At 39.1% G+C, this 27,960-nt stretch overlaps 1 protein-coding gene across 5 annotated transcripts in view; it reads right to left on the bottom strand.

Moving 5' to 3' along the window:
- Positions 1–26,864, bottom strand: part of mroh1 (maestro heat-like repeat family member 1) — a 31,514-nt gene extending 4,650 nt beyond the window's left edge. Inside the window, exons 1-36 of one of the 5 annotated variants that reach the window (XR_009204602.1) lie at positions 26,564–26,864; positions 25,902–25,981; positions 23,589–23,734; positions 22,582–22,713; positions 22,279–22,441; positions 21,837–21,935; positions 20,771–20,922; positions 19,712–19,852; positions 19,394–19,486; positions 18,940–19,018; positions 17,993–18,106; positions 17,659–17,732; positions 17,350–17,472; positions 16,695–16,802; positions 15,880–16,024; positions 15,239–15,282; positions 13,140–13,281; positions 12,541–12,593; positions 12,332–12,439; positions 12,077–12,196; positions 11,457–11,579; positions 11,168–11,314; positions 10,046–10,072; positions 9,143–9,265; positions 8,268–8,347; positions 7,345–7,483; positions 6,669–6,764; positions 6,478–6,582; positions 5,727–5,862; positions 5,182–5,294; positions 2,606–2,758; positions 2,302–2,456; positions 2,050–2,215; positions 1,442–1,638; positions 410–547; positions 150–296 (exon numbers count right to left, since the gene is read on the bottom strand). Coding sequence is in view for 4 of the 5 variants with exons in the window: in XM_058390153.1 (XP_058246136.1) it covers positions 150–264; positions 410–547; positions 1,442–1,638; positions 2,050–2,215; positions 2,302–2,456; positions 2,606–2,758; positions 5,182–5,294; positions 5,727–5,862; positions 6,478–6,582; positions 6,669–6,764; positions 7,345–7,483; positions 8,268–8,347; positions 9,143–9,265; positions 10,046–10,072; positions 11,168–11,314; positions 11,457–11,579; positions 12,077–12,196; positions 12,332–12,439; positions 12,541–12,593; positions 13,140–13,281; positions 15,239–15,282; positions 15,880–16,024; positions 16,695–16,802; positions 17,350–17,472; positions 17,659–17,732; positions 17,993–18,106; positions 18,940–19,018; positions 19,394–19,486; positions 19,712–19,852; positions 20,771–20,922; positions 21,837–21,935; positions 22,279–22,441; positions 22,582–22,713; positions 23,589–23,734; positions 25,902–25,932 (4,080 nt within the window). In the remaining variant the exon portion in view is untranslated. Of the gene's footprint in view, positions 1–149; positions 297–409; positions 548–1,441; positions 1,639–2,049; positions 2,216–2,301; positions 2,457–2,605; positions 2,759–5,181; positions 5,295–5,726; positions 5,863–6,477; positions 6,583–6,668; positions 6,765–7,344; positions 7,484–8,267; positions 8,348–9,142; positions 9,266–10,045; positions 10,073–11,167; positions 11,315–11,456; positions 11,580–12,076; positions 12,197–12,331; positions 12,440–12,540; positions 12,594–13,139; positions 13,282–15,238; positions 15,283–15,879; positions 16,025–16,694; positions 16,803–17,349; positions 17,473–17,658; positions 17,733–17,992; positions 18,107–18,939; positions 19,019–19,393; positions 19,487–19,711; positions 19,853–20,770; positions 20,923–21,836; positions 21,936–22,278; positions 22,442–22,581; positions 22,714–23,588; positions 23,735–25,901; positions 25,982–26,373; positions 26,525–26,563 lie in introns of those variants that run through there. The other 4 variants (XM_058390153.1, XM_058390171.1, XM_058390163.1 and 1 more) reach the window with 4 other exon arrangements.
- Positions 26,865–27,960: the final 1,096 nt, after the last annotated feature.

Raw genomic sequence — 27,960 nt, 5'->3', positions numbered from 1 at the left:
TATTATGCAAAGTATTTTCTATCTCAGAAAGATTACTATTTATTTATCCATAACATTTTATTACTTATATGTGCTAAGTAATGGTGAGACAAAACTCACTGAAACAAAATTAAGGCAATATTAAGCTAAAATCTATATCTATCTCTTACCTCAGAAAAGAAAGCTGTGACTGTGATTCTCTGGCACTCATAGATGTTGCTTAGGGATGGACACAGGCTCTCCACTATAGCCGGGATTCGTGGCCCTGCATGCTTCGCCATTGCTCTGAATGAAACAAAAACGTTTCATACATGACACTACTAACTCATTAACTCAATCAGCTAAATATTAATTACTCATTACACAGATATGATCAATTCAAATGAACAATTGTATCAAAAATCATTAATAAGGGCTTTAGGCAATATACCTGGAGAGAAGAGTGACCCCTGTTATATGCTGCTGAGGGTCCTTCATCTTGTCCCACACCGTGTCCTGGTCTAATACTTTCACTACAACATCCAGATGAGCTCGAGCCAGCAGGATGCGCAAGGCTTCAACTGCAGTCCTGCATGGGAAATACAAAAATTCTTTCTTACTTTCCACACTGCGTCATCAACATTGTGCTTAATGCAAAAATTAATACAAGATATACATATGCTCTTGCTGATAATTCTGATGTACTTCAACAGAGCTAATATAAAATATAGTCATATTTTCATTATAAGCAACTTCTTAGAAAGAGCTAACAGTATCCAAGATTTTGTTTCTTCCTTTTGTTCAAGTGCTGCTGACAGCCAAGTCTGCAAAGCTGCCTGTCTGAGGTCTGAGTTTTTTTTTTGCAGTTGTGCTTAACCTCAGTGAATAGTAATCTTACTAATTATATTAATTCATTACTTATGTTAAGGATTAAAACAATTCTGTAATAATTTTCAATGTCTCCTTTATTTGGTCATCAAATCCCGACCCACCTGCCAGCTCTCCACATGATACAACAGCTACCAATCAGGGAAAGTGAAAGCTTCCTTTGACAGAAGTCAGCCAACCACATCTTTTCAAAGCTGCTGCTCAGCCTGTGCTACATCTGCCCTCTTCAGCATATATTAGCTGGCATACACCCATGATTGGCTAGTGTCACTGTAATTGACAGGGCAGACAAGCACACCATCCTTCCCTCTCAGAGAGCTCATGTCTACAGATGGCTGTGGTATCACCAGGATTCAAATTTGTGATCTCCAGATAATAAGACAAATGGCAATGGATTATTTTTACATCCCTCCAGCTGTTGGGTGTCTAAACATATGATATGCTTGTCAAGTGTTATTTATAGTCCTGATCATGCTCCATATTACTTGGGCAAACCAGAGATGCATCTTTTCAAATTAGTGAACTATTCAGAACAAGCTACAGAAACTAAAAGGTTTCAGCCCTATTTATTCCCAGTAATGCTAGTGTGACTCACCCACAGACATCAAAATTGCTTTTGCTGGGGCTTCTGCCTTCTGCTTTGATACTGTTGCTGTTAATGTCTTTGGGTAGCTGAACCCCAACACTCGAGCCCATACGCACCAGCAGTGCACTGAAAAGCTGAGGGAACAGACTGACCACAGCTTCCTCCGTGTGTCCATTCAGCATCATCTCACGCAGTGCACATGTCATCTACACACACGATTATACATGTCATCTACACACACAATAACATGGATGCAGTCACACACCCAGATATAAGCAACCCGTTCAAGAAAAACGCACACGACACATTGCAAACAAGCATGATCGAAGACAAAAATATGGCAGACCAAATGCATTTAGCACTGCTATTAAACTGGCACCTCACCAGAGGGGATATTTGCACATAAATGGCTAAATCAAGGTCTGTTTTCTTAACTAACTATCAAAGTGCAATATTTGCAGAATAACTACATTTTTATCCAAACCAGATTTTTCATCAATTTTGACCAGTTTAGAAATACACCATAGTGACAATGTTTTTTCCAGACCAGAACACAAACAACCTTCTACTGGAATTCTGTAAAATGTTTTTGCTAATTGTGTACTAATTTCACTCACCGCTAACGGTTGATTGGTGGCCACCTTAGTCATGCCTGGTTTCAGTATGGACTCCTTCTTATCCACATAGGGTACAATGACATTTAGCTTCTCCATCATCATCTCCATGATCTGCCGGGCTACAGTGCTGTCTGCTCCCAGAGCGATCCACATCTCACTGCTCCAACTAAGGGACACCACATACATTCAAGATCCAGTCTGAGAAAACGCTTCCACCCACTACAGTAGGAAAACAGACTGAATATTTTGTACCTGTCAAAAGGAAGAGGATATGAAATGAGTGTGTTGATGACCGTCTGCAAGTGCTGTGTGGCGAGGATCAGGATAGACTGTGCGACTGCAACCTTCACCTGCTCTTCAGAGATGACCTGCAGCTGACTGTGCAGCACCTCCAACATCTCTGGTACCTGACATACAAAAACACAGAAAAAAGAGATGAACTGCAGAGTAGTGAGAATATATAAAATATGCTTGCATTGCTTATTAACATGACCTACAGAGAGACACTATGTAAGATTATTTTACACAACCTGCCAATAAGTGTAAGTACCATTACCAGGTCTTGCAGCATTGCTCCTCTGTTTTTGAGCAGTGTGTTCAGAATGACACTCGAGGCTCTGGCGCAGTTGGATTGGGAGTCCACCAAACCTTCAAACAGCATGAAGATCAGTGTGTTTAGCTGCTGCTGAGGCAGACGTTTACTGATGATCTGCCACGAGACAGAGAGACAAAAATGTAATAAATAAGCCATGTGTCATGTAATCTTAACAAGTCAAGAAAATGATAAATGATGGCATAATTGGACACACATTAACATTGCAGCTCCAGTATGTTATTTTACTAATGTGTTATTTTACTAATTGTTACTACTAGCACAGTCAACCTGACAGTAACAAAACTTTATATTGTGGAGGAGGATGCCGGACAGACTTTGCAGACCCAAATGTATTGTGGGGGTCTGTTGGGAAAGACTTGCTGAACCCTCTGTTAGGGGGGTCTTCAACTTCCACCTCCGGAAGAGTTTCAACCAGATTCCGAGGGAGGTTGGGGACATTGAGTCTGAGTGGACCATGTTCTCCTCCTCCATTGTTGATGCAGCTATCCGGAGCTGTGGCCGTGAGGTCTCTGGTGCCTGTCGTGGCGGCAATCCCTGTGGTGGACACTGGAAGTAAGGGATGCATTCAAGCTGAAGGAGTCCTATCTAGCCTAGTTGGCTCGTGGGACCCCAGAGGCAGCTGATGCATACTAGCAAGTCAATCGAACTGCAGCACTGGTGGTTGCAGAAGCAAAAACTCGGGTCTGGGAGGAGTTCGGTGATGTGAGTTCGGCCATGGAGAAGGAGAATCGGTCAGCCTTGGGGAAATTCTGGCAGACCATTCGGCACCTTAGAAGGGGCAAGCAGCTCTTGCTGACCTCGACTTGCTGACCTCGACTAGGGATATTGTCAGACGGTGGAAGGAATACTTTGAGGATCTCCTCAATCCCATGACATGCCTTCTGTAGAGGAAGCAGAGGCTGAGGACACAGAGGTAGATTAATCCGCCACCCAAGCTGAAGTCACTGAGGTAGTTCAGCAGCACTTCCACCAGGGGTGTATGAGATTCGCCCCGAGTACCTTAAATCTCTGGATTTTGTGGGGCTGTCTTGGCTGACACATCTCTGCAACATAGCGTAGCAGTCAGGGACAGTGCCTCTGGACTGGGTGACCAGGGTGGTGGTCCCTCTTTTTGAGAAATGGGATCGGAGTGTGTGTTCCATCTAGAAGGGAACACACTCCTCAGCCTCCCAGGGAAAGTCTATTTCAGGGTACTAGAGAGGAGAGTCCGACCATTAGTCAAACCTCAGGAGGAAAAATGCAGTTTTCGTCCTAGTCATGGAACACTGGACCAGCTCTATACCCTCCACAGGGTGCTTGAGGGTTCGTGGGGGTTTGACCAACCAGTCCACATGTGTTTTGTGGACTTGGAGAAGGCATTCGACCGTGTCCCTTGTGGCATTCTGTGGGAGGAGTATGGGGTCTACGGCCCTCTGTTAAGGGCTGTCGAGCTTGGTTCGCATTGCCGGCTGTAAGTCAGACCTGTTCCCAGTGCACATTGGACTCCGGCAGGGCTGTCCTTTCTCACCGGTTCTGTTCATTATTTTATGGACAGAATTTCTAGGCGCAGCCAGGGGCTGGAGGGAGTCCGGTCTGGGGACCACAGGATTTTATCTCTGCTTTTTGCAGATGATGTCCTGTTGGCTTCTTAAAGCCAGGACCTACATCATGCACTGGGGCAGTTTGCGAATCGGCTGGGATGAGGATCAGCACCTCCAAATCCGTGGCCATGGTTCTCGTGGTGGCTTGTCCCCTCCAGGCTGGAAGGGTGTTCCTCCCTCAAGTGGAGGAGTTTAAGTATCTCTGGGTCTTGTTTACGAGTGAGGGAAGGATGGAGCGTGAGATTGACAGACGGATCGGTGCAGCCGAAATGCAGAAATGCGGTCTATGTACTGGTCTGTTGTGGTGAAGAAGGAGCTGGGCCGAAAGGTGAAGCTCTTGATTTACCAGTCAATCTACGTTCCTACTCTCACCTATGGTCATGAGCTTTGGGTCATGACCAAAAGGACGAGATCTCGGACACAAGCGGCCGAAATGAGTTTCCTTCGTAGGGTGGCGGGGCGCTCCCTTAGAGATAGGGTAAGGAGCTCTGTCAACCGGGAGGAGCTCGGAGTAGAGCTGCTGCTCCTCCACATCGAAAGGGGCCAGTTGAGGTGGCTCGGGCATCTGTTTCGGATGCCTCCTGGACTTCTCCCTGGGGAGGTGTTCCAGGCATGCCCCACCAGGAAGAGACCCCGGGGAAGACCCAGGACACGCTGGAGGGACTATGTCTCTCGGCTGACCTGAGAACGCCTTGGAATCCCCCAGGGAGAGTTGGAGGAAGTGTCTAGAGAGAGGGAAGTCTGGGCATCCCTGCTTAGACTGGACTGCTGCCCCCACGACCCGGCTCCGGATAAGCGGGGGACAATAACATGACAAAAAATAATGAAAGATATTAAATAGTCAAAAGGCAAGCAAACCTTTTTCAGAGTATTATTTCTTAACAAATGTGTTAATGTGCTGCAGTAACTACATGATATACAGAATATTTGTATTACCTTAGTGAGTTCAGAGCAGGTTTTATAGAGGACTGATGGGTCAGGGTCATTTAGTTTTTCTCGCAATGTTAATAAATTTTCTAGTGAGTCATCTTTGTAGTCCAGTGAAAAGCCTGAAGAGCACAGTATAGGCATGAACAGAGAAAAAAAATGGTAGTGAGGGATCAGCAGCATTTTACCCACAGAAAAATCATAGTCAATGACCATGGTCTAATGTTTCTTTACTTGAAGCTTAAAGTTTGAAAAGTTTAATGTCAAAATCAATTCGAAACCATGATAGGTAATGGAATTGCATTTAAACTAACTTAATTCCCAAGATTAGGATCACGTTTTATAAATAAAGTAACTGCTTATTACAGTGTCAGTGGATTTATTAGCCTTGACATTTACGTTTACTTGATATATAACAAACAGTGAGATTTGCGCACACAAATAAGTTACTAATGTTGGAAAGATTGTTGAGCTAATGGATCAATGAGTACAGTAAGTCAATCATTATCGAGCACAAATAATACATGGAGTATTATTATAATATCGAGTTTTACCTTCATAACGCAGCTGAATGTGTAAGAGTGAGTAAATGCAGTCTATGGCAGCCCTACGCACCGCAGCATTGGGGTCTGTACAGCGTGGGGCCAGACGCCCCAACAGAGCCCCAAGGTTATGGAACGCCACTATGGTCTGCACAAAAATTCAGAAATGGTCTTGAATGTTTGTCTAATGATCTCATACAGTGTCACATTGAACTGACAAAAACAGAGGCTATGAAGTCATGGATGAGTAACAAAAATTGGCTAACCAAAATGCTCAGCTTCAAAAGTCACTAAAACCATTATAAAGCAAATCACTACTAGCACCATCTACTGCACCACTACTATACTGCAGATTCACTACCTTTCAAAAGCTTGGACACACAAGATTATATGAAAATACATAGTTTTCATAGCAATAAAGACATTCGGATACAGGTTATGGGTGAGATTCAGGAATAGTGACATTAAATAGTACATGTATGAGTTTATTTAAATAGTTGTTTTTTTTACCTAAGTACTTTCAGTTTAAATAAAATTATTTCCTTGATAAACATAACTTTTCATTTCAAATTTCTGAGAAGAACTCAGGCCATTTTGTGAATTTGAAGAAATATGTATAAGTATTTAAAATATAAATAATTTGTATAGCACTTCTCTTGGCCATTTCATAACATTTGATTTCACAGTGTTAATACTTTCATTATTATTCTAACTTAGTAGACAATAGTAAAAATTAAGAAAATCCAAACTGAGTGCATCATACCTTAACACTGAGACTGTCCAGGTAGAATTGCAGCATCTTAGCTGTAGTCCTCACTGCCCTCTCACGCTCATGGTCCTGTTTAGAGCTCAACCAGCCCTCTATATGCTGGGAAAAAACACAAAATGCACTAAAAGATGAGGGTTAAATAAATTTAAGATGACATGAGATAATGTGTGTGGAATTCTACTTACCTTGAACATAGCCTGAATACCGTCTGGACTTAAATCTCTAGCCAGTATACTGCATAGCAGTTCATGAAGGGCACTGAAGGTGGATGCATATAAGACCTGAAAAACAGAAGAAGCTGTTAGCTGCTGAAACACATCTGGATTCCATCACATGTCCCATCTCTTATAGTAGTGATGGTTTTTAGAGGAAACCACTGTAACAAAATGCACACTATTGTGGTACATTGGTGTCAGACGTGTTAAAGTGATACATGCTGTACTATATAATTAGATTTGGGCTTAGATGATGGTTCTAGGAAACCAGATCCAGGTTAGTTATGATTATTCAACTCCAGCTGGACAGTTTTGCAGATATCTGTGCCAAATGGTCATTTCTGAACACTTCTGAAACTTGTGTTGGCTTTACAGTTTGACTCAATTACCTTTGGAAAAGGCAGGAAATATTCTTGTAAGTATAACCGGTTTCCTCAATTGATATAACTGATATAAATCAAGTTTGTTTTAAAACTACTTTTCTTCTGCCCATCATCCATATTTTACATTGTACTTTCCAAAATATTATTCAATAATAAGTTATGCTCAACCAGATTATATGCAACTACCACTGGCATTATTTTCTAGAAATATAGTGGAAGAAAATCAAGAATGTGCATGTCTGTCAGCCAGGTTTCATTCTCACCTCTCGTTCCTGTGGGTCAAGAACCTCTTCATCTTTGGCTTTTTCCACCATTTCTAATGCAGGAAGCCCAAAGACCCCATTTATACACGTTTTCAGCATGTCAAAACTTTCATTTTCAGCCAGTGGTGGATCCAAAGTACTGAAATACTGAGTGAAGTTTATTTTCCAAAGTATTTGGTGTAAATGTTTAAAAAAATTTAAAGTGTCTACCTCCAACTGCAAAGACAAATTTGGTTTTATAAGGTTCCATCTGGCCAATGCTATTGTTCTTTATCCAGGGTGAACAGTACCACTGGCCAATTATACACTAGCCAATCCACACTACCCATGCTATATAGGCAAAAGTTTTTGGACACCTTATCATGACCCCCATATGTTTTGGGGGAATTTAATGTTTTTGGTGCAATTCCAACAGTATGGCAACAGTCTGAGGCAGAACCACATATGGTGATGGTCAGGCATCCACAAGCTTTCGGCCACATCGTGTATTTACATTAAATCATTAGTATGGCTAGTCTGAGGTTTTCTGCTTTAGGTGTTCTACATGTATCACATAATGTATTCAAAATTAAATACAAAACAGATACAGCTCACAACTTACAGTATTTGAGTTATTTACAGAATAATAAGTGTGTATCTTTGGCAATTGTTAATAAAATATCTTTCTAATCCCATGAACATTTTGGAAATTTCAATCTGACATTTGCCCCCAAGTATAGCCCATGTTGAGCTGCAAATACATATTACAGAATATTTTGTTTTGCTAGCTGGAAGTCAAAATGTTCATCTTAATACAACATGAAACTTTACATAGAAGCAGGCTCAAAAAATCCTTAAGGTTATTTAAACTTATAATTACAATTACTGTGAAATGTAAGAACAAAGTCATAGAACAACATTGGCTTTGCTGACTTAAAGGATACTTGAGGTTGGCACATGTGGTCATAACAAGGTGGCGCACTGGAGTACGCATGGCATCAACTGGCTCTGCCTTGATGAAATCCTATTGAGAGCAAAAACACAAGATTTCTCTGGTAAGACTTGAACATTATATAAGAAATTGTTCTTTCTAAACTTCTTGTACAATAAGGTGCCAGGTTATTAGATACACCAGACCTTTTCACAAATTCTACATTCCAACAAGTCACACATCACGTGATTGCATTCTGTGGTACAAATCATGCAGATTTTCTGGCATAAATTAGCATTTAACTGGAACGAGCGGTTAGATTTATTTGTGCAGGTTCTAGTGCCTTTCAAACTTCTAGCTGCAACTTTGACTTTTTAAGAGTTTTTAAGAGTTAAGCCAATTTAAGAGTTTACCACAAATAGTACAAAAATCAGAATGGCGTACATATGGAGGAAAACAGCTTGTAAATCCGAGGAGTCAAAGGAAAATTCAGTAGCTTTCCCAGCCCTGAATTTCAACCCTATCAGACATCTTGGGAATGAAATGGAAAGAGCTATGTCTAAATTGAAGCAACTGCACAACACAATTATTTCCATATGGTACATTTCTGCACAATGCATTCACAGGTAAATTATTTTTTTTTTATGAAGTAAAAAAGAAAAATGCCAAGAAAGTGCACTACACTACTATATACCCAAATAAGCAAAAAAATACATCAATAACTTAAATAAATATAGAATTAAGCCTAACAAACTTAGCCTGCTTATTGATCCATCTATGGGAAAACCTAGTTCTTCAATCAAACCACTAGAGCAATTCTATAAGCAGCAAGGAAAACAAATGGCTCCATGATCAAGTGTTTTAATTGATGCCACAGAAGTCACACACCATCATTACTCCCACGAGCTCCTGCTTCCGGGTGAAGACATATCCTTGTTTGTGAGCGCAGTTATTAATGGCTTTTGCAATCAGGCCAATACTCTGAATTAGACTCAGCTTCATGGTCAGGTCCTGTGAAGGTTTCCAAAGACATAAACAAAAACTTAATTAGAAGGTTGATCTCTTTACACACCACTCTCCAAATAAGCCATACTCATATTTGTATTTGAACCAAGATCACGTCAGGGTGGCATGCCAAAAAGATTTTTTATCCAGTAAGTCGACTGCAGGTTCATTTTAAGGCACAAGTTTAGTTAAAGAAAAGTCTGAATATAGACAGATTCAGATAGGCCAGGGGAGCATTTCCATTTCTGAGCAAAGCAATTTTAACTATTCAGATCATTCTGCATCTGGAGTACTAATATAATCCACTATAAATAAATGCAGAAAAGGCAAAGCCTAACCCTCAACCTCAATATTGTTAGTGGAAAGACAGATTAAGTAGGTTGCTTTAGGAAAAGTCCAGTCCATAGAAGTCCACAGAAACATCAGAATGAAAATTTAGTAACAGAAGGTATTCAGCAGGTTAGTCAGCAGAAAATCGTCCTTAAACCTTCTGAACTTCTCAAAGCCAACTATGTTTACTGAGGCACCAAGATGAGATATACGGATAATTCAGTATCTCATCACGTCTAAATAAACATCTAAAGGTCTTAGGGTTTAACATTTCTCTGGTCTAAAGAAACTAATTTGCAGAGAAACAATTACAATGTTTATTTTCTCTTTTTTCTTTTTTGAGAAGTTCAGAAGATCATGTTCCTCGAATTTTCATTTAAGGACCCAAGATGAAAAATAAAAAGGTTTTAGTTGATTCTGTACAGGTCAGAGTAAGAAAGAAGCTCCTTATGGTACCTTGGTCTCTACTTTAATTCCAAGAACCTGTGCAACATAAAAGTAATGTTGGAATTTATAATACAGTATATCAGGATGACACAACACATTTCTTTAAGAATGTAAGCTATGGTATGAGATATACAACTGTAAAGAGTTTAGAAATGCCATATAAGGCTCATTCTACATACATATGTCTACAAAACAGTAGAACATTCTTGTACAAGATTTATATTCACTTTGTGTCTGGATCTCTGAAAAATATTATAGTTTATTATTTTGTGGACTATATTTTGAGGAATTCATTCACTGTTTCAGTGTCTGTGGCTGATGGAAATACATATCTATTAATTATCTATTAAACAGAAAATTAAAAGACACTGATAAAATGATACTGAAAAATAATCACACCTGGTCTAAAATGAAAGAAAGGAAAAGTCTATCTCCTGGTCTTCCTACCTGTGAAGTGAACTTCACAGATAAGACGTTTTTAAGGGACTGACCGATATCACTGCAACGAGTTGATGCAAATCAAAGAAATCAAATTAGGAATGAAGCGCACCATTGCTCTTTGTAACTTTTTGAAACGGTTTAGACTCAATTTCAGACTGGGCCTTTCCGAGGACTCAGCCTCAGTCAGGATCTCATTGACATTAGGTCATTCAGGGTGAGTGCCAAGCTAAGCATGGCTGCTTCTCCAGCAGACACTGGTTTTCAACTACAATACGAAACCACAGAAGTTTTTTGTTCCATTTAGGAAAGAATTACGACTCTGAGGTGTACAGTGGTCTGACTAACTTTTTTTTTTTTTTAATCATTCTGTGTCTAGTTACAAAATGGAAGTTTTAAATCAAATAGAATGTCGAAATAAAAACATACAACTAATCTTCATGTAATTTTACACCTTGTTTGAACCGTTCCACTAACATAATAAACCTTATTATATAAAGTATGTTTAAAAATTATAAAAGGAGTGTATTTATTATTCCTTTATCTAATGAAGTGTTGAACAGGGTATGATTGAGTAAGAGTAAGGACTGTGCAAATACCACTATGAATATGAGTGAATGAGTCAAGCTTTTTAATACTTTATAATAAAACAAGAGGAATGTCAACATACTGTGTCACTCCTATTCATTCTACCTTAGTGTTAAAGAGCTTGCTGATGTTGCGGAGTATGTCATTGTCGAGGCGAATGAGAAGCTGGTCCTCTGGAGCATTCAGGGCCACGTAGCCATAGCACAAAATCAAAGTGCTCTTCATCTTCTCTACATCCACATCATTCTTATCCTGCTTGACAAGACATCCATAAAATACAACATTAGCAGTAATGAGAACAGTAATAATAATAACCACACATGTCTGTGAGCCCTTTATTGGTTTGTTTGAAACATTTTGGTTTCCTCTCACCAGAGAAGCCAGCAGAACTTACTTTGAGCAAGCTGAATATCCCAGAGGCTTTCTTGAAGGTATCAGATTTCCCAAACTCGTCAAGCTTGGCCAGAGTGCCATCCAAATGACTGCTGGCACACAGCCCCACAGCCATCGCTACTCCCTGTGAAACCAATCACTCCCAGTTATTCTCATTATTACATATTAGTAGATTTTAAATGGTTGTTTAAGTATCCAATTTCCAAGCAGTGGTTCAGTGCAATCATCAGTATGGACCATTCCGCAATTAGGAACCGCTGGGCTGCATGCTCTGATCAAATCTCTGCAATAAAACAATACTGCTGACCAGCCTTGAGCCTAGACATGACCTCCCTTTGCAAATTAGCAGCGAGCTTCAAATACATTCTTGTCACAAGACCACATTTCTCTGTGCAGTCCTGATAGAATGAAACAAACAGTGAAGCCATGTGCCTTTAATTGGATGCTCAAACAGGAAACTGCACTAAAGGTCATGTCAAACAAGTGAGCAGACAAGCCTATGACTGAGATTACAGCATCTGGAGTGCTTAAGACGATGAATGAAAGGCCGGACAGATGCTGGCAGATAAAAGAGTTGAAAGCAAACAGAGCAGTGTATGTAATGTGTTTTCTTTGCTGTACCGCTCTCTCTGTGGCGTCGTTATGGCGGGTGCTGATCAGAATCTCCTGGAGCTGTTTTTTCACCAGCTCCTTGTTGGAGGACTGCTGGAGAGCCACACCGATACACTTATACAGGAAGCTCTAGAGAGGGTATTGAGCAAGAGATTGTTGGAAACAACTTGTAAATATTTGTAAGTTGTGAAATCAAACCATAAAATCATCCATAAAACTCAGTGTACAGCAGGAATTGAGGAGTTTTACATTAGCAATACTGACCTTCTCCTCCAAAGAATGATTGTAGGTCGGCAGATATCGGGTTGCTTCAACTACCAGCTGACAGCTCCACTGGCCATCATCTATGGCTACCAAAGTTTTAGACAGGAACTTTCCCAAGAGAGCAACATGATTATCATAATATAACCACAGACACTTCAACAAGAAGCAAACTGATTCATTTAGAAACACACAGAGCTACGGCTACTTACCCGAAGGAGTCTGTTTTCCCATGACTTTTTGTCAAAGTCTTCTGGTGTGGACTCTGATCACGAAAGGATGATTAGTTTCATAAATAAATAAATAAATAAAATAAAATAAAGTTCAATTAGAGATGGAGTAGCAGAAAATGTGAATTACATCCAGCTTTAAAAAAGAATGCTATTTAAACCATATAATTTTATGAGAATGTTAGGAAATGTAAAATGTTCCTCATTAAAATGACAAGCTCTCTTGCTGACATGTCTGGCAGTCATATAAGATCACATTGGAATTCATTTGTTTTTGGAGAAATGAGTGTTTTTAGCTAAGGCTTCACTTTAACAGACATTTTGAGAATACCTTTTAAATTTATGAGTCCTCAGTGGGGAAAAACAACTTTAGCAAAATAAAAGTGTATAAAGTGATGTTAAGTGAGTGTTTAACTGTGAATAGGCCTAAATCATATAGTGTGCCCCATAAATAAAATATATTATAGCGAGTGGAGTTCAACTCATAATTTATCAAATTGGATGAGATTTGTTAAATGATTATTTGCACTGTCTCTTACTGACACGTTCAGCCACAGGCTAGGTGAAACTTAAACACTGACCTTCCACATAATTAAGCAGTTTTGGGATCTCACTTTCCCATAGTTCTTCGACTTTAGGGTTAATGCTGGGACTGATGGCATTCAGAAGACTCAGAGAGGGAGGCCCATGCCCTCGATACGAGAATGGGAAAGCGGCATTCACCTAGGACAATATTCACACGATCATTTTTATGGTCACCACAAGTACATAAACTCAGCACAATTAAGGGGTTTCATTTGAAATGCAATAAATCCATGAGTATAAATAACCTTTTTTTTTTTAAACAATTACAGCACATTCATGTTTTACATACTGAAATTATAGACAGGCAGAAGTCTAATAAACACTGTACAGAAATGTTTGGTGCCTTTATTTGCCAAATCATTATTTAAAATCTGGACAAAAACTCATTTTTCTCATTAAGCAGCAGAACTGTTGATACCCTTGGTCAAGATGGTTAAAAAAATTATGAAAAAGATGTCTTTGCTAATTAAGGGGTGCCATTTGGACCCTTAACCAGCACAACACTTGGCTTTTGGCCCTTTCTCACTCCTTTTCCAACTCTCACTACCACAACCAGATATACTGTATAGCATATATTGAACTAAATTCATTATATTTTCTTATTTTTGTATTTTTATTTTATTACATTTTTTATTTGTATGCATCGATTCATTATATTTTTATATTTTCACTTTCTATCTGTATAGATAAATTCTATTTTTAATTGTAAATCTATTCTTAGTTTATTTTTATTCTATTTATTTTTTGTGGAAGACATCTTTAAAATTTTAATACTTTACTTAGTATTAAAGTATTAAAGATTTTTCACATTTTCTGTTTCTTTAATGAAGTAAGTTTATTATAAGGAAATTCTATCAAGGGATTGGGATGGCCAGGTGAACATGGTCATGAATCTGTGGTTAGTGAAGCATTTCTGCATGGAACTGTATGATTTGGATGACTGGAAAATCCAACCACAACTCAGTTGTAGCTTCTTGGAAAAGGCAGTAAGGTTTTCATGGCTACTTCATGGTACTTTAAAAAGTATTCTCTAATGTATTCTCTAATGTTCTCCATGCTGATAAATTACTAAGGAAATCTGGCCAGTGGCCAGCTCATATTTATATCCCAGTCAAATACAGGGTCATGGATGAACACCACTGAAGAGTTACTAAACACTCAGGTGTATGTAAAAATGTTTTAAAAATACACCCACTGATCACTTTATTAGGCTTCTTATTCTTGCCAGTATGAGACAGCAGACTCACTGATCACTTTATCAGGAACACTATACTAATACTGACTAGAGCCTCCCTTGTCTCTCAAATCATCCTCAATTCTTAATTCCATGGATTCCACAAGATGTTGGAAAATTTCATTTGAGATTATGACCATGTTTGCAGGTAGACTTTCATGCTATGAACCTATCTACTCTTCTACCTCATCCCAAAGGTGTTCTATTGGATTCAGGTCTGCTGACTGGGAAGACCAGTGAAGCCACTGAACTCATTGTCATGTTCATAAAACCAGTCTGAGATGACTTTTACTTTAAGACGTGGTAGAAGTAGTCATTAAACATAAGTAATTTGTGGCCATGAAGGGATGCACAATGTCAGCAACAGTACTCAAATAATGTGCCACTCCAGTGATGATTGGTATTAAGTGATGATTGGTATTATTGGCCCAAAGTCTGCCAGGAAAACATTCCCACACCATTACACAGCCTGGATTGTTAACACTGTTGAGTTTATGGATTCATGCTGGTTAGAGAATTATATAAATGAGAACTGTATAAATGGAATTAATCTTCAGTTACAAATTGTTCAAAAGATTTTTTAGTTGTGAATAATTGTTACACATGTCCTATATATATATATATATATATATATATATATATATATATATATATATATATCCTATATAAAAAGGGTTTAAAATATATATATATATATATATATATATATATATATATATATATATATATATATATATATATATATATATATATATATATATATAATCTCATAATTTCAGATGAGACACAGATATAGTTTAAACCATCATCCTATAATCCCAGCTAACTATCAGCACTAACATCAACTCTACATTTACTTACCAAAAGTCTTATCATTAGTATATACGGAGAGGGAAGATTGGAACCTATGGAGACAAAGTGGAAAGAAAAATAAAGAAAGAAATACAAAGAGAATTAGAAAAGGGGCAGACAAGGGTATCCTGTGTGGACAGTCACTCAATACAAAAGAATTACAATTAAAAATAAGTGAATGATCAGTAAGTTGGGAGCTCAGTTTAATCTTTGCTACGAGAAACAATTATCCTTCCTTTCCAGAACACCAGACCTATATTCACATGATAAATATGGCTTTTGGTTCGACTAATTAGAACCAGACAGTACTGGCCAGCCAAACAACTGTTAATAAAAACAAAATGTCTGTAAGCGAAATGTTGCTTCCAAAAAGAAGTGGAAAAACGCAGGCAAAAAAAGGCACCTGGCCAGAGCTGTGAGCGTCTGTGGAGCCAGAGTGTGTGTTTATGCGATGGCCTAGTTTAACCGGCACAGGATAGCTTAGCCAGTGGAAAAGCCCTCTGCACTTAAAAATGTCTGAAGCTTAAGCTACAGTCATCAATGACATCATGATTGGGTTTATGTGCATGCATTTGATGACGTGTGTGTGTGTGTGTGTGTGTGTGTGAGAAACAGTATGATTACTACATACTCTGATGTATGGTATTTACCTGGTGCATTGAAGTTGATGTTGAAATTGGGCTCTTGGGCTGATCGCTTCTTATTGGCCAGCAGGATAAGGCTCTTGCAGAGAGGTGTGGTGGCATTGAAGTACTGACTCGGGGTCAGGTAGCACAGAAGCATCGGCCACAGCACCTACAGCACACAAACTGACTTGTCAACGTGGCTTACACAGAGCACAAATAGATATTTTATTAGTAACTTAACTGCTAAAGTACAAACGTCATATCACCACATCTATGTAGTAGTCCTATATAAAGAACCTCAAAACAAAATCACTAAAAATAGCCTTCTCTCTCTCTCTCTCTCTCTCCACACTTTATAAAACTCTCAGAGTGCCAGTGTGATGACAGAGCTCTGTCATCAGTCCTCTGTTAATGTTGGGAGCTATACAGGAAAAGAGCTGACGTCTTCCAGAACAAACATACACGCACACAGACACTGCTATTATGGGTTGGTGCTGCTGATGCTGGCTGAAAGTACAATTTTACGGTTAAATGTTCATGACGTTCCTTCCTTGTGGTGTCATACAGATAACAATTTCTTTTACTAGGCTAAAACACTGCTCTGTAACAACAGTGCTTACTAATCTTGCTTTTATGCTAGATTCACTTTATAGAATATTTCAAAAATGGAGGTTGTACTGAATTATTCATCCTTAGCTGTTATGTTCAATGGGATCCTATGAACAATAAAATAATTTTTTTTTAAAACTTTCCTCTCTTTAAGCTTCATGTCTTTAAAAAAAAAAAAAAAATTACTTCTATGCCTATATGTGTATTTAAGTGTTGCAGCCATTCCTCACATCAGTTAGGCGGCCCACAGTGGTGGTGAAGAGATGGAGTGTGTTATCACACATGCTTCTCAGTGCCTCATTAGTCACCTCCTCTGGATCTAAGGGACGTTGTCCCCGCTGTAATGCAATCCAACATCATTAGCATTTGCACCGAATAGCAATATTGACATCAAGCAGTTTGGCAGTCTGCTGTCTATTTATCACATAGTCTCTCTAACAGTTTTATACAGAATGCATGAAAGAGCGTTTTCCATTTCATTAAATTATCCTCAAGATATTCAAATGAACAAAATACTAATCTCAAAACAACTGAGGAACACGAGAAGGATTTAAGCTTTTTATATTAAGATGTCATACAAGACGTGACACTGTACTCTTGAATCATTCACAGAATCCCAAGAAGTAAAAATTCTCATTAAGTAGATTTAAGCAATATTGATATTATACTTCAGGATAGATGGCTCTCATTTTTTTTCAATAATTTTGTTGTCATGCTGAAAAATACTTAATACAATGCTTTTAACTGCTTGATTTATCTCAGTAATCAGCGGTTTGTGAGTTGTCAAAAGACATCCACTATCAAATTTGTATCATTTATAACATGCCTCATTCAGAGACCAGGCTAAATGAGAGTGAATATAGATAAATGAAATGAGCTACATACATGGTAAGTGTCTGCCAGCGCACAGTGTTGAATGATAAAGCGCACAAGAATGTCTCCTCCGTCCAGCTCCAGATAGCCATGATGAGCCATTGCACTGATGACCTGCACAACACTCTTCTTTACCTGCACAGATAGACAGACAAGTCAAACCCAAAATAAAAGATCTAGATGCTGCATCCAAAGTGTGCAGGTAAAGATGACCCCCCCCCCAACGCCCCCCCCCACCACTAAATTATGTGCAGGCATTATACATTATAGATTATTTAAAAAGCAGTACAGTTACAGCATTATAGTCACATTACAGCTCACCTTATTGCTGTTGTCTGCTAGAGGCTGTCTCATACTGGCGAGAATAAGAAGCTTCTTGTTTTCCATTATGGAAGCTATATATACATATAACAGAGCAATATAATACATTATCCTAGGGAAGCTAAACAAATAATATTCTAAAAATGTTTAGGTATATATTTAGCACACATAGATTTAATTTTATACATTCCTGAAATGATAATAAAATATTTCTGATAAGAACAACTTGAAAACATCTCCCACACATGATACATCAGATAACACTGACGTGTTGAATCAGGAGCCTCTTAAATCTCTCACTAAAGTATAATATGCGATGACGACAGGGTCTCACTTGTTGAGTTGATGAGGTGTCTGAGTACAGCCAGGGAGCCTATTCTGTTTCTCTCATTATTGTTTTCCAGCCTCTGCAGGACAAACACCATCAGTCGGTCTGGGAATGCATTGGCTGTGTCAAAAACAGACAAAGCAGTAAGTATGACACTAGGACTCATAGTACTGCATTATAACAACAAGGTATACAGATCGTTTCTTGCGTTGATGTGCTTTCAAACAACATGACACTGACAGCAAACAAGCATTAAAATTTACTAGATCTACAAAACTATCAGTTAATTACAGTGATTTTGACTTGTGTAGAAACATCTAAATAGAAGATGCCCACTTGATTTTGGATCACACTCATCTTTCAAATAACACTGTCAAGACTTAATGTATTACCTTGGTTAGAAATCGCAATTAATTCTATCAAGAGAAATAATGTTCCAAAAATGTGCTGCTCATGGATTTAAAATTTATTTGGCGTACTTAGTATGCTTCAGATTCAAATAAACCACTAGGAATTACACAGTCACAGAAAAATCTCTATAAAAGCTCTAGGAAAGCCTAGTCAATACGGCAAACATCTACTTATGAAATGTAATTTCAGTAATGGAAGGAGCCAAGGCGTCTGAAGATTAATTCAACTTGAACTTAATCCACCCCCCCCCCAACCATTGCATTACAGAAGCAGTCACCTGACTGTGAACACATTGCACTCTCACTGTTCAAAAACATTCACATTTTAGTCACCAAAGGACAATGTTGTGTCCAGACAGTAAACTGTTCATAAGGGGAATCAACCATCTATAAGAGGAAGTTAGAAATCCCTCTCCCACAGGGTTTATATGTTGTAAAGTCACTTCTTCAGTTAAATCTACCGACTAAGAATCAAATTGAAACAAATGATCTTCAATCTTCAATATCTACCACTAACAGTGTTTGAAATGGAAAAAAACCTACCAAGGATGGTGTAGCATCGCAGAACTTCATTGTGGTTTTTTACAGTTGGAAGATTATTATAGTTCACAGGTAAACACACCTGAAAGAGCACATCAGGACAGAAAGATGGACAAATATTTGTTGCTTAGCTTTTCTTAAAATGTTGTGTAATGTCATAAACAGTTTAGTGTGCTTGAACCTGGAATTATATAATGCATCAATAAATACTGAGAAACTGAGTAATTAGGTAGTCTCATTATTTAAAAATATATTTACACACATGCCATGACTTTTTTTTTTAGCTTTGGCAAGTTTTCACATGTGAGCTGGGTTTATTTAAACAAAACCAAGCCTGTTCAAAACCTGTTCTTTTGCAACAGCATACTTCTGAGACACCGCCCATTTGTGTCTTGCACAAGAGACAGAGAGAGAGAAAGAGAGAGAGAGGGAGGAAAGTAAAAAGAATTTCCACAACCTGTTGGTGCAGAGCAACTAGAAGGCTATCCATCTGAGTCTCGAGCACCCTGCTGCCTATGTTCACCGAGGCCTCCAGGATCTGACAAAGACTCTATAACACACACACACGAATACATGCACATACATCCTACATACTTGACTGATAAAGGTAATAGCTTTGATTATTATTCACCACGGATGCAATGAAACCAAATATATCAAAAGGAAACTGGCCAAGACTAAATAAAGTAATGTGTGTATTCAGAAATGTGTGCATACTAAAGCTTCGGGAATACTTGAGCAGTAAAGGTCACAGTAAAGTCATGAAGAGCTGCACCTTGCTGATGATGTAGTGCTCAGGATTTTTCTTGTACAAGCTAAGAATTGCAGGGAGGAGTTTGGGGAGCTGCTCTTCCAACTTGTCATGGGCCAACAAGTGACTCATCAACCCCACAGCCTCAGCTACGGTCAGACGTAACTGCAAGGTAAGTGCATGAATGCATGCACGCACACACAAACACACACACACACTCTTATTATCCTTGTGAGGACCTTTCACTGACCGAAAAAAGGAAGTTTTCCTCAGGGGGACTAACCATATGTCCCCACACATTAAAATAATCAGATATTCCTGTTCTTGATATAAAAAACAACAAGAAGTTTAATAAATTCTCTGAAATGAAAGATCTTATTCAAACACTGCAGTGTTTATGGAATTAAGAAGAGCTTGATGAGTTTTCATACTTAAGTTAATCAGTACAGTGCTTAATGCAGCATTATGTCAAAATGAAATTACTGTCAGTAAAGAAAACAATAGATAGTGTTACACTACGGCATTGGAAAGACTAAAATAAAGAAAAAAAAATGAACCTAAAATGAAAGCCCTTTCTTCAATGGGCTTTGGCTTGAATGTGTTGTGCATTATGATGACGTCACATGACACGTCTTGGCCTAAATCATGAGGAAAAACTGTGGGAATTCTAAAAAATTGCTTGATTTTTATGCTATTGCAAAATTGTGAAATCCTAGAGGGACTGACTGACAAAAATGTCTGAAACGGCTACAGATTAATCCAGACAGAGGCATCGCTGACTGATTAACTGAAAATGCAATGAGCATATTTCTACCAGACAGGTACCAGATACTGCTTCACTGTATTTGAGAAACTTTATGTTATTTGAGGAAGCAGAGCAAAGTTTGCACTAGGGATTTCTGGAATTGGTCTAAATTTAAAAAATGGGGTCTGCTCTGACATTAAAGTAGGTTAAATAGCCAAACAATAAAATAAGATTTAAATCACAGCCTTAAGTCACTAACCTCTTCTCAAACAGTCTCTCTTTGACTGGCTTATTGAGTTTGCTCTAATTGGTTTCTCGCTCTGTCTAATTTACTGTACCTTGGCGTCTCTGCTTTGAAGCCAACTGTTGAAGAGGATGTCATAGGCAGCGTATATTTCACTGGAGAATGTGTCCTTGCGTACTGTGGGGTCCGGCGCTTTGTCCAAGTTGGCCAGGTACTCCAGAATGCTCTCGCTGAAGCGTGAAAGAGCTAGGGGCAAAACAGGACCAGAGTTAGCACCAGAGTGGACCTTTAAGCAAAGAAGCAAAGCAAAAAACAGACTGGGGAAAAAAAAAAATGCCTTGGAGGAGCTATACATGTTCGTTTACAAGGCCCGTCAATCAATATTGGAGCTTCAAAAGAGCAGTAACTGAGTTGCAAGAAATGATTATAAACCAAGACCAGATCAAATCTGGCTAGTAGAGTGCCATTATAAGACGTTACATAATTCACATCTAATAAAAACAAATATATAAATACCAGCAAATGACAAATGAATGAGAATTACATTAAAAAAACTAAATATATAATTACATTTACATTTAATTAATTAAAAATACCTTTGCAGTAACACATTCAACATACATTGATGAAGTAAGATGAAGTAACATAACATGTTAATCTCATTTATCTGAACACACTCAATCAGTGGTACATAAACTAATCTTAACTTCATACATACATCAAATATTATAATCATTAACTTAGGTCAAGTTAAAGGTGAAGTAAACAATATTAAACAGCAATGTGATCATTAAACTATGTACATAAACATATTTTGTCTTTGTGTGCCTTCCCTCTAGGTTATCCAGGTTTCTACTACCTATCAAAACGGTAGATGGACTGGCAACACTAAATGAATCCTGTGTGAATGTATGTGCGCCCTGCAATGAACTGGTGTCCCTATATGTTCCTGCCTCACACCATGTGTTCCCAGAACAGGCTTTGGAAACAACATGACCCTGACCAGAATAAAGAAACTACAGAAGATAAATGAATGATTGCTATTAACTATAAAACAGAGTTCCTACACTCTTATTTGCATCCATCTACTCTTTATCTTAATGCTGTGGACATCTTTATTTCCCCGAATCTAATCTGCCCTCAGTTAAGCATAGGCTCACCAGAGGAGAAGACCCACTTCATGTTGTCTTGCTTGGCGAGTCCTAACATAGGCAACATGGTACCCAAGATAGCACTGAGAAACGGCACCATACCGTAAACTGCAAGTAGAGGAAGAAATAGAAGTCATTTAGAAAACAGTGTGACTTTACTGGAGGAAAGTGACAACAAAGACAAAAAAAAATGGTCAGACCAATCTAACATATTATAGCATGATAAACCTGAAGTTGAAAAACGATCTGAAACAAAGCCATCAGCTGAAAGGGACGATAAACACTATATATTTAACGTTCAAGGCCTCTGGAAAGAATGTGCAAATCTGTCAAATAATACAAATCATCACAGCAAATGTGTTTGAGTGCTTCATATGGAGTTTCAATGAGAACAGACATGTAGTTTAAACAGGTGCAAACAACCTTAATGTATACAGGGCAAAATATGTACCATTGGAATCTGAGAGACTGGCTAATGTTTGGACCACGAAGTAATGAGGTAGAACCCCTGGCTGGAACTTGCCAAGGATGTCCTCCATAATTTCATTGATGTACTTGTTCCCTACAGCAACCAAAATGTTACTAGCCGTCTGCTGCCAGTCATGGACGACTTCCTGCAGAAAAAAAAACAAAGCTGAGAAATTAATAACAGAAAAAAATCCAGTCCAAAATAACAGTCCAAAATCATCAGAATAAGACAATACTGTGGACAATGCTTGTTTTCCTTCTTGTTTTTTAAACAGGAAACTGTTACCTTAGACCTGGTCATTTCATCTGAGGCCAGTGTAATGGTGGTCTTTATTTTAGGATAACTGATGTCCTCAATCTTGCTTTTTACCACCAGCTCTATAGTCTGTAGAACCACCACTCTGTGCCCTGCCACCAGCTAAACCAGACACAAACTTTATGTTAAGACTCTAGCAAAAAAAAACGATTTAGAGAAATGAGATAAACAAAGGCTAAAAATAAGCACATTACAAAGGTTTAATGAAGAACATAAAAAACGGTGTCATGGGCAGATCAAAACTTAATCACACCAGACATCATGCAGCTCTAATTACCTGCATACTGTCAGAATTCTGGGTCAGAATAGACCAGAAACTTTCTTGTAACAAATGCTGTATGATATCATGCACTTTAAGCATACTGTTAAAACTAAAGATATAAAATATGTGGTCAACCATCAAGCAATAAAAACAATCTAAAAACTCTGTTAAGTTCATTTAACCTTGCTGTTATATGTATAGCTCATACACTGAAGTCACACTTAACTTCACCTCAATAAAAACAGCACATGGAATATTGCAGAATAATGTGATACAGATAATCAGAGAGATCACATGCTGAGTCACATTACTGTGAGAAGGAAATGACAAATTCATTGTAATGGCTCACTGCAGGACTGTCTGCTTTCAGTAGAAAGGTATTTTGAACATGTCCTTGAGGACCTTTAATCAATGTACATTTCAAATATTATATTGCCAAACATTTCTGAGTTTAAAAAAAAAAATCAACTGGTTGGCTAGGAGAAACGTATATCTTGGGATGACAGGTGCTTATTTAAGACTCAAAAACCACCATGGGTTCCCTTTTTTAAAGACACGCAGACAAGCACGTTATATCATATCAAAATATACATGATTTGTCACTGCCACAGATGTTTGATTTAAGGTAAACTGTCTGGTGTAGGTGTTCTTAACAAAAACTGCTAATGTCAAGTTTCAGGAACACACAAAGTCAACATTAGCATCATTGCCTGACCTTGGAGTGTTTAAGCAGGTAGTCCTGGCACATGGACAGCACTTTGTCTGGCTGCTGGTTCCCCAGCGTAAGAATGGACTTCCGAACCTGCTCCTGTACAGCCACATCCTTATCATTAGCTGCATCCAGCAGAGCCAGGGTCACCTCTGATTGCACACACACACACAAACACACACACACAATTTTCATAAAAAACATAACACTAATGGCTCAATCATAAAAATCAATTCCTTTCATTATCTTCAATGTCTATCCCAGGGACCATCATGCCTCTGCAGCACTTATGCACACACCCAGGCTACCCACTATTTAGTTTTCTTGTCTCTGCTATAAAATCTCTACCAAGTATTAGCAAATCCAGAATGTCACAAGATGTCCTGAAGAAATCACTCGTATCCTCAGAGGAAAAGTATTGCTTTTTATTGCCTTAGACCATAATTTCAAAGGATAGTTCCTGTTCAAGTTTCATGACAATAAGGCATGTGACCATCGGCCAAACGGTAACACATTTTAGTATTGCGACTATAATGCAAAAAGCAGGTAGTATGTCTTTAAGTGCTTTGTAAACTAACACATCTCAAAAAAAACCCATTTCCTCCTACTCCTTCTACAAACAGACAGAGTTAACTACCGTTGGTGTTCAATCACACTAGGTGGATTACAGTGATTAAAGCGCAGGCCAACAGTGTTACTGAGAGAACATGCTGTTTATTACAAAGTAAAGAATGCGGAGGCTTAAACTAGGGCATTTCTAAGTAAAAATGCACTGAATTTCTAAACAGTGCGCATATTTATTCCTGAGCTCATATATCTCTGATGCAGAATCCCAAGACAATGGTACTACTTCAATTTATATAAACAGATACTTCCAAAAACTTTCACAACTGCTCAATACACCAGGAAGTGAGATAATTTCCCCATTAAACTCATCTGTTTTGTGATGTGAAGAACATGCACAGATAATATCAGCAGAAGCATGAAGGGAAGTACTTTAACAGTGTTTTCAGTGGTGAATCAATGACTGACACAGCAATACAGTCCAAGACTACACTTCAATGGACACAATGGCAAACATCAAATATTTAACCATCAATACATCTGTTACTAACCTCACAAAGTAGTCTCCAAAAATGAGATTTCCTCTTTCTTGTGTACCTTTAAATTTAACTTTGAAAGACGTTGGACTTTTTTTTTCAGTTGACATGGTAGACAGAATTGACCCTGTTGCTTTAATACTGTAATCACTTTCAAGTCAATTATTTTGACCCAAAACCAGGACAAAATGGGAGGATCTTTAAACAAATCAGTTGTATAGAGCTTAATGTATGATGTCTATTATGTATATTAATGCATGTTGGGTATCAGGCATAACATTATGAGCAGTGAGAGGTAAAGTGAATAACACTGATGATCTCCTCATCATGGCACCTGTTAGTGGGTGGGATATATTAGGCAGCAAGTGAACATTTTGTCCTCAATGTTGATGCGTTAGAAGCAGGAAAAATTGGCAAGCATAAGGATTTGGGTGAGTTTGACAAGGGCCAAATTGTGATGGCTAGACTACTGGATCAGCACATCTCCAAAACTGCAGCTCTTGTGGGGTGTACCCGGTCTGCAGTGGTCAGTACCTATCAAAAGTATCCTTTAAGTCCTGTAAGTCCTTTAATTCCTGCAAGTATCCTTTATGTCCTGTAAGTTGTGAGGTGTGGCCCATAGAGGCCCTACTTCACAACAGGACTTACAGGATCTCCTGCTAACATCTTGGTGCCAGATACCACAGCACACCTTCAGGAATCTAGTAGAGTCCATGCCTCGATGGGTCAGGGCTGTTTTGGCAGCAAAAGTGGGACCAACACAATATGCTCATAATGTTATGCCTGATCGGTGTATTTAAAAAGGGTACAAAAATACTAGTTTGGTGTCAGAATGCTGCTTTAATCTGTAAAATGTCATTACCTCTATACTATTTTGCTATGTTTTGTTAGGATTCTTATAAACATCTATGAGATAATATGAAAAAGAGTTTAAGAGACCATTGTGTGTATTTCTGGTGGCTATGCTGGCCAGACTTGTACAGTTGGGTGAAACGAGCACTCTTCATAACACTGCCCACACCGGCCCAGTGTGGGTTTGAGTAAAAGCTTTCCTCTGTTCATGTTTTTTCTAGTCCAGTTTGAACAGTGTAACATATCGAGATAAAGGTGCACTGGAAGGTCAGGTGAGATCAAAAGTAAACCAGCTCAGACACCAATGGAGGTGAAGAATAAATAAATGTAATGGAGTGGTGGAAATATGAGCTCGGAGTGTACTTACGCTCCACATCGCTCTCCTCGATGAGCCCCATGGCAATGCGGTGGAGATCATCTAGCTATACATCTGTGACTGCTGCTGGCCTTTAAACACACACACACACACACACACACACACACACACACACACACACACGTTTGTCTTACTCTGCTTGTAAGGACATTCCATTGACATCAATCATTATTATTAATAATAATAATAATAATAATAATATTATATGCCTACAACGTTTTTTTTTTAAAAAAAAAAAATAAAAGCTTTTTCCTTATTTACGAACCCAAATCATTGCACGAGCTCAACACTGTCAGACCTGGTGAGGATATTTCTGAAGTCCCCACTAAGATATAAAAACCCATAAACACAGGCAAATAACGCTGGCAGCTTTACACCGCCTCTCTGTGACTACATTCTCCTCTAATCTCCATTCTTCTACCAGAACCTGACATATTTACAGGAATATAAAAGACAAACAGACCTACATGGAGTCACAAGCTGCCTTGTCAGTTAGCCAGCTAGCTAACTGCTCACTTCCTCCTCAGTCGTGGATCTGACCAAGGCTAGCTAGCAAGCGTGCTAATTCACGTTAGCCTAATGACAACCGAGGACTTTTAATAGTAAAAATACTATTAAAAGCTGTAATACGGTAGGACTAAACTCTACACTACCTTTCTTTTTCTATGCAACTGCCTTGTTCGCTTGGTGAAAACACAGCCGGACAGATCCTCAGTCCAGAGCATGAAGCAGAGCTGGCTGAATCCTCAGACTGACGCAGATCCTGGGAGTCTCTGAGTCACTAATATTTAATCAAACCGTCAAAGTTAAAAAGCCAGTAAATCTGTTAGCCAACATCATCTGCTGAGGCTCTGCGCTCCATGTAAACACCGATGATCATGTGCTTCCTGACCACGTCCCATAATGGTGCATACTACCGTACTACTGTACTAATTAGTATGAGCGGACATCTGGTGGCCCGCTGCTGTACAGGACTATGTAGTGCACTAGTGTACATGCAAGCATCGCCCCAGGCAGGAGGGCGTGTCCGAGCGCGAGGAGCAGCAAATCACCAGTGCGGAAGAAAGGAAGGATTCTTTCCATTAAGGTGTATATACACTATATTGCCAAAAGTATTCGCTCACCTGCCTTGACTCGCATATGAACTTAAGTGACATCCCATTCCTAATCTATAGGGTTCAATATGACGTCGGTCCACCCTTTGCAGCTATAACAGCTTCAACTCTTCTGGGAAGGCTGTCCACAAGGTTTAGGAGTGTGTTTATGGGAATTTTTGATCATTCTTCCAGAAGCGCATTTGTGAGGTCACACACTGATGTTGGACGAGAAGGCCTGGCTCTCAGTCTCTGCTCTAATTCATCCCAAAGGTGTTCTATCGGGTTGAGGTCAGGACTCTGTGCAGGCCAGTCAAGTTCATCCACACCAGACTCTGTCATCCATGTCTTTATGGACCTTGCTTTGTGCACTGGTGCACAGTCATGTTGGAAGAGGAAGGGGCCAGCTCCAAACTGTTCCCACAAAGTTGGGAGCATGGAATTGTCCAAAATGTCTTGGTATGCTGAAGCATTCAGAGTTCCTTTCACTGGAACTAAGGGGCCAAGCCCAGCTCCTGAAAAACAACCCCACACCATAATCCCCCCCTCCACCAAACTTTACACTTGGCACAATGCAGTCAGACAAGTACCGTTCTCCTGGCAACCGCCAAACCCAGACTCGTCCATCAGATTGCCAGATGGAGAAGCGCGATTCGTCACTCCAGAGAACGCGTCTCCAGTGCTCTAGAGTCCAGTGGCGGCGTGCTTTACACCACTGCATCCGACGCTTTGCATTGCACTTGGTGATGTATGGCTTGGATGCAGCTGCTCGGCCATGGAAACCCATTCCATGAAGCTCTCTGCGCACTGTTCTTGAGCTAATCTGAAGGCCACATGAAGTTTGGAGGTCTGTAGCGACTGACTCTGCAGAAAGTTGGCGACCTCTTCGCACTATGCACCTCAGCATCCGCTGACCCCGCTCCGTCAGTTTACGTGGCCTACCACTTCGTGGCTGA

This window comes from Hemibagrus wyckioides, linkage group LG01 (assembly GCF_019097595.1).
Source record: "Hemibagrus wyckioides isolate EC202008001 linkage group LG01, SWU_Hwy_1.0, whole genome shotgun sequence".
In the NCBI taxonomy this organism is placed as follows: domain Eukaryota; kingdom Metazoa; phylum Chordata; class Actinopteri; order Siluriformes; family Bagridae; genus Hemibagrus; species Hemibagrus wyckioides.
This window is presented reverse-complemented; position numbering and strand designations above follow the sequence as displayed.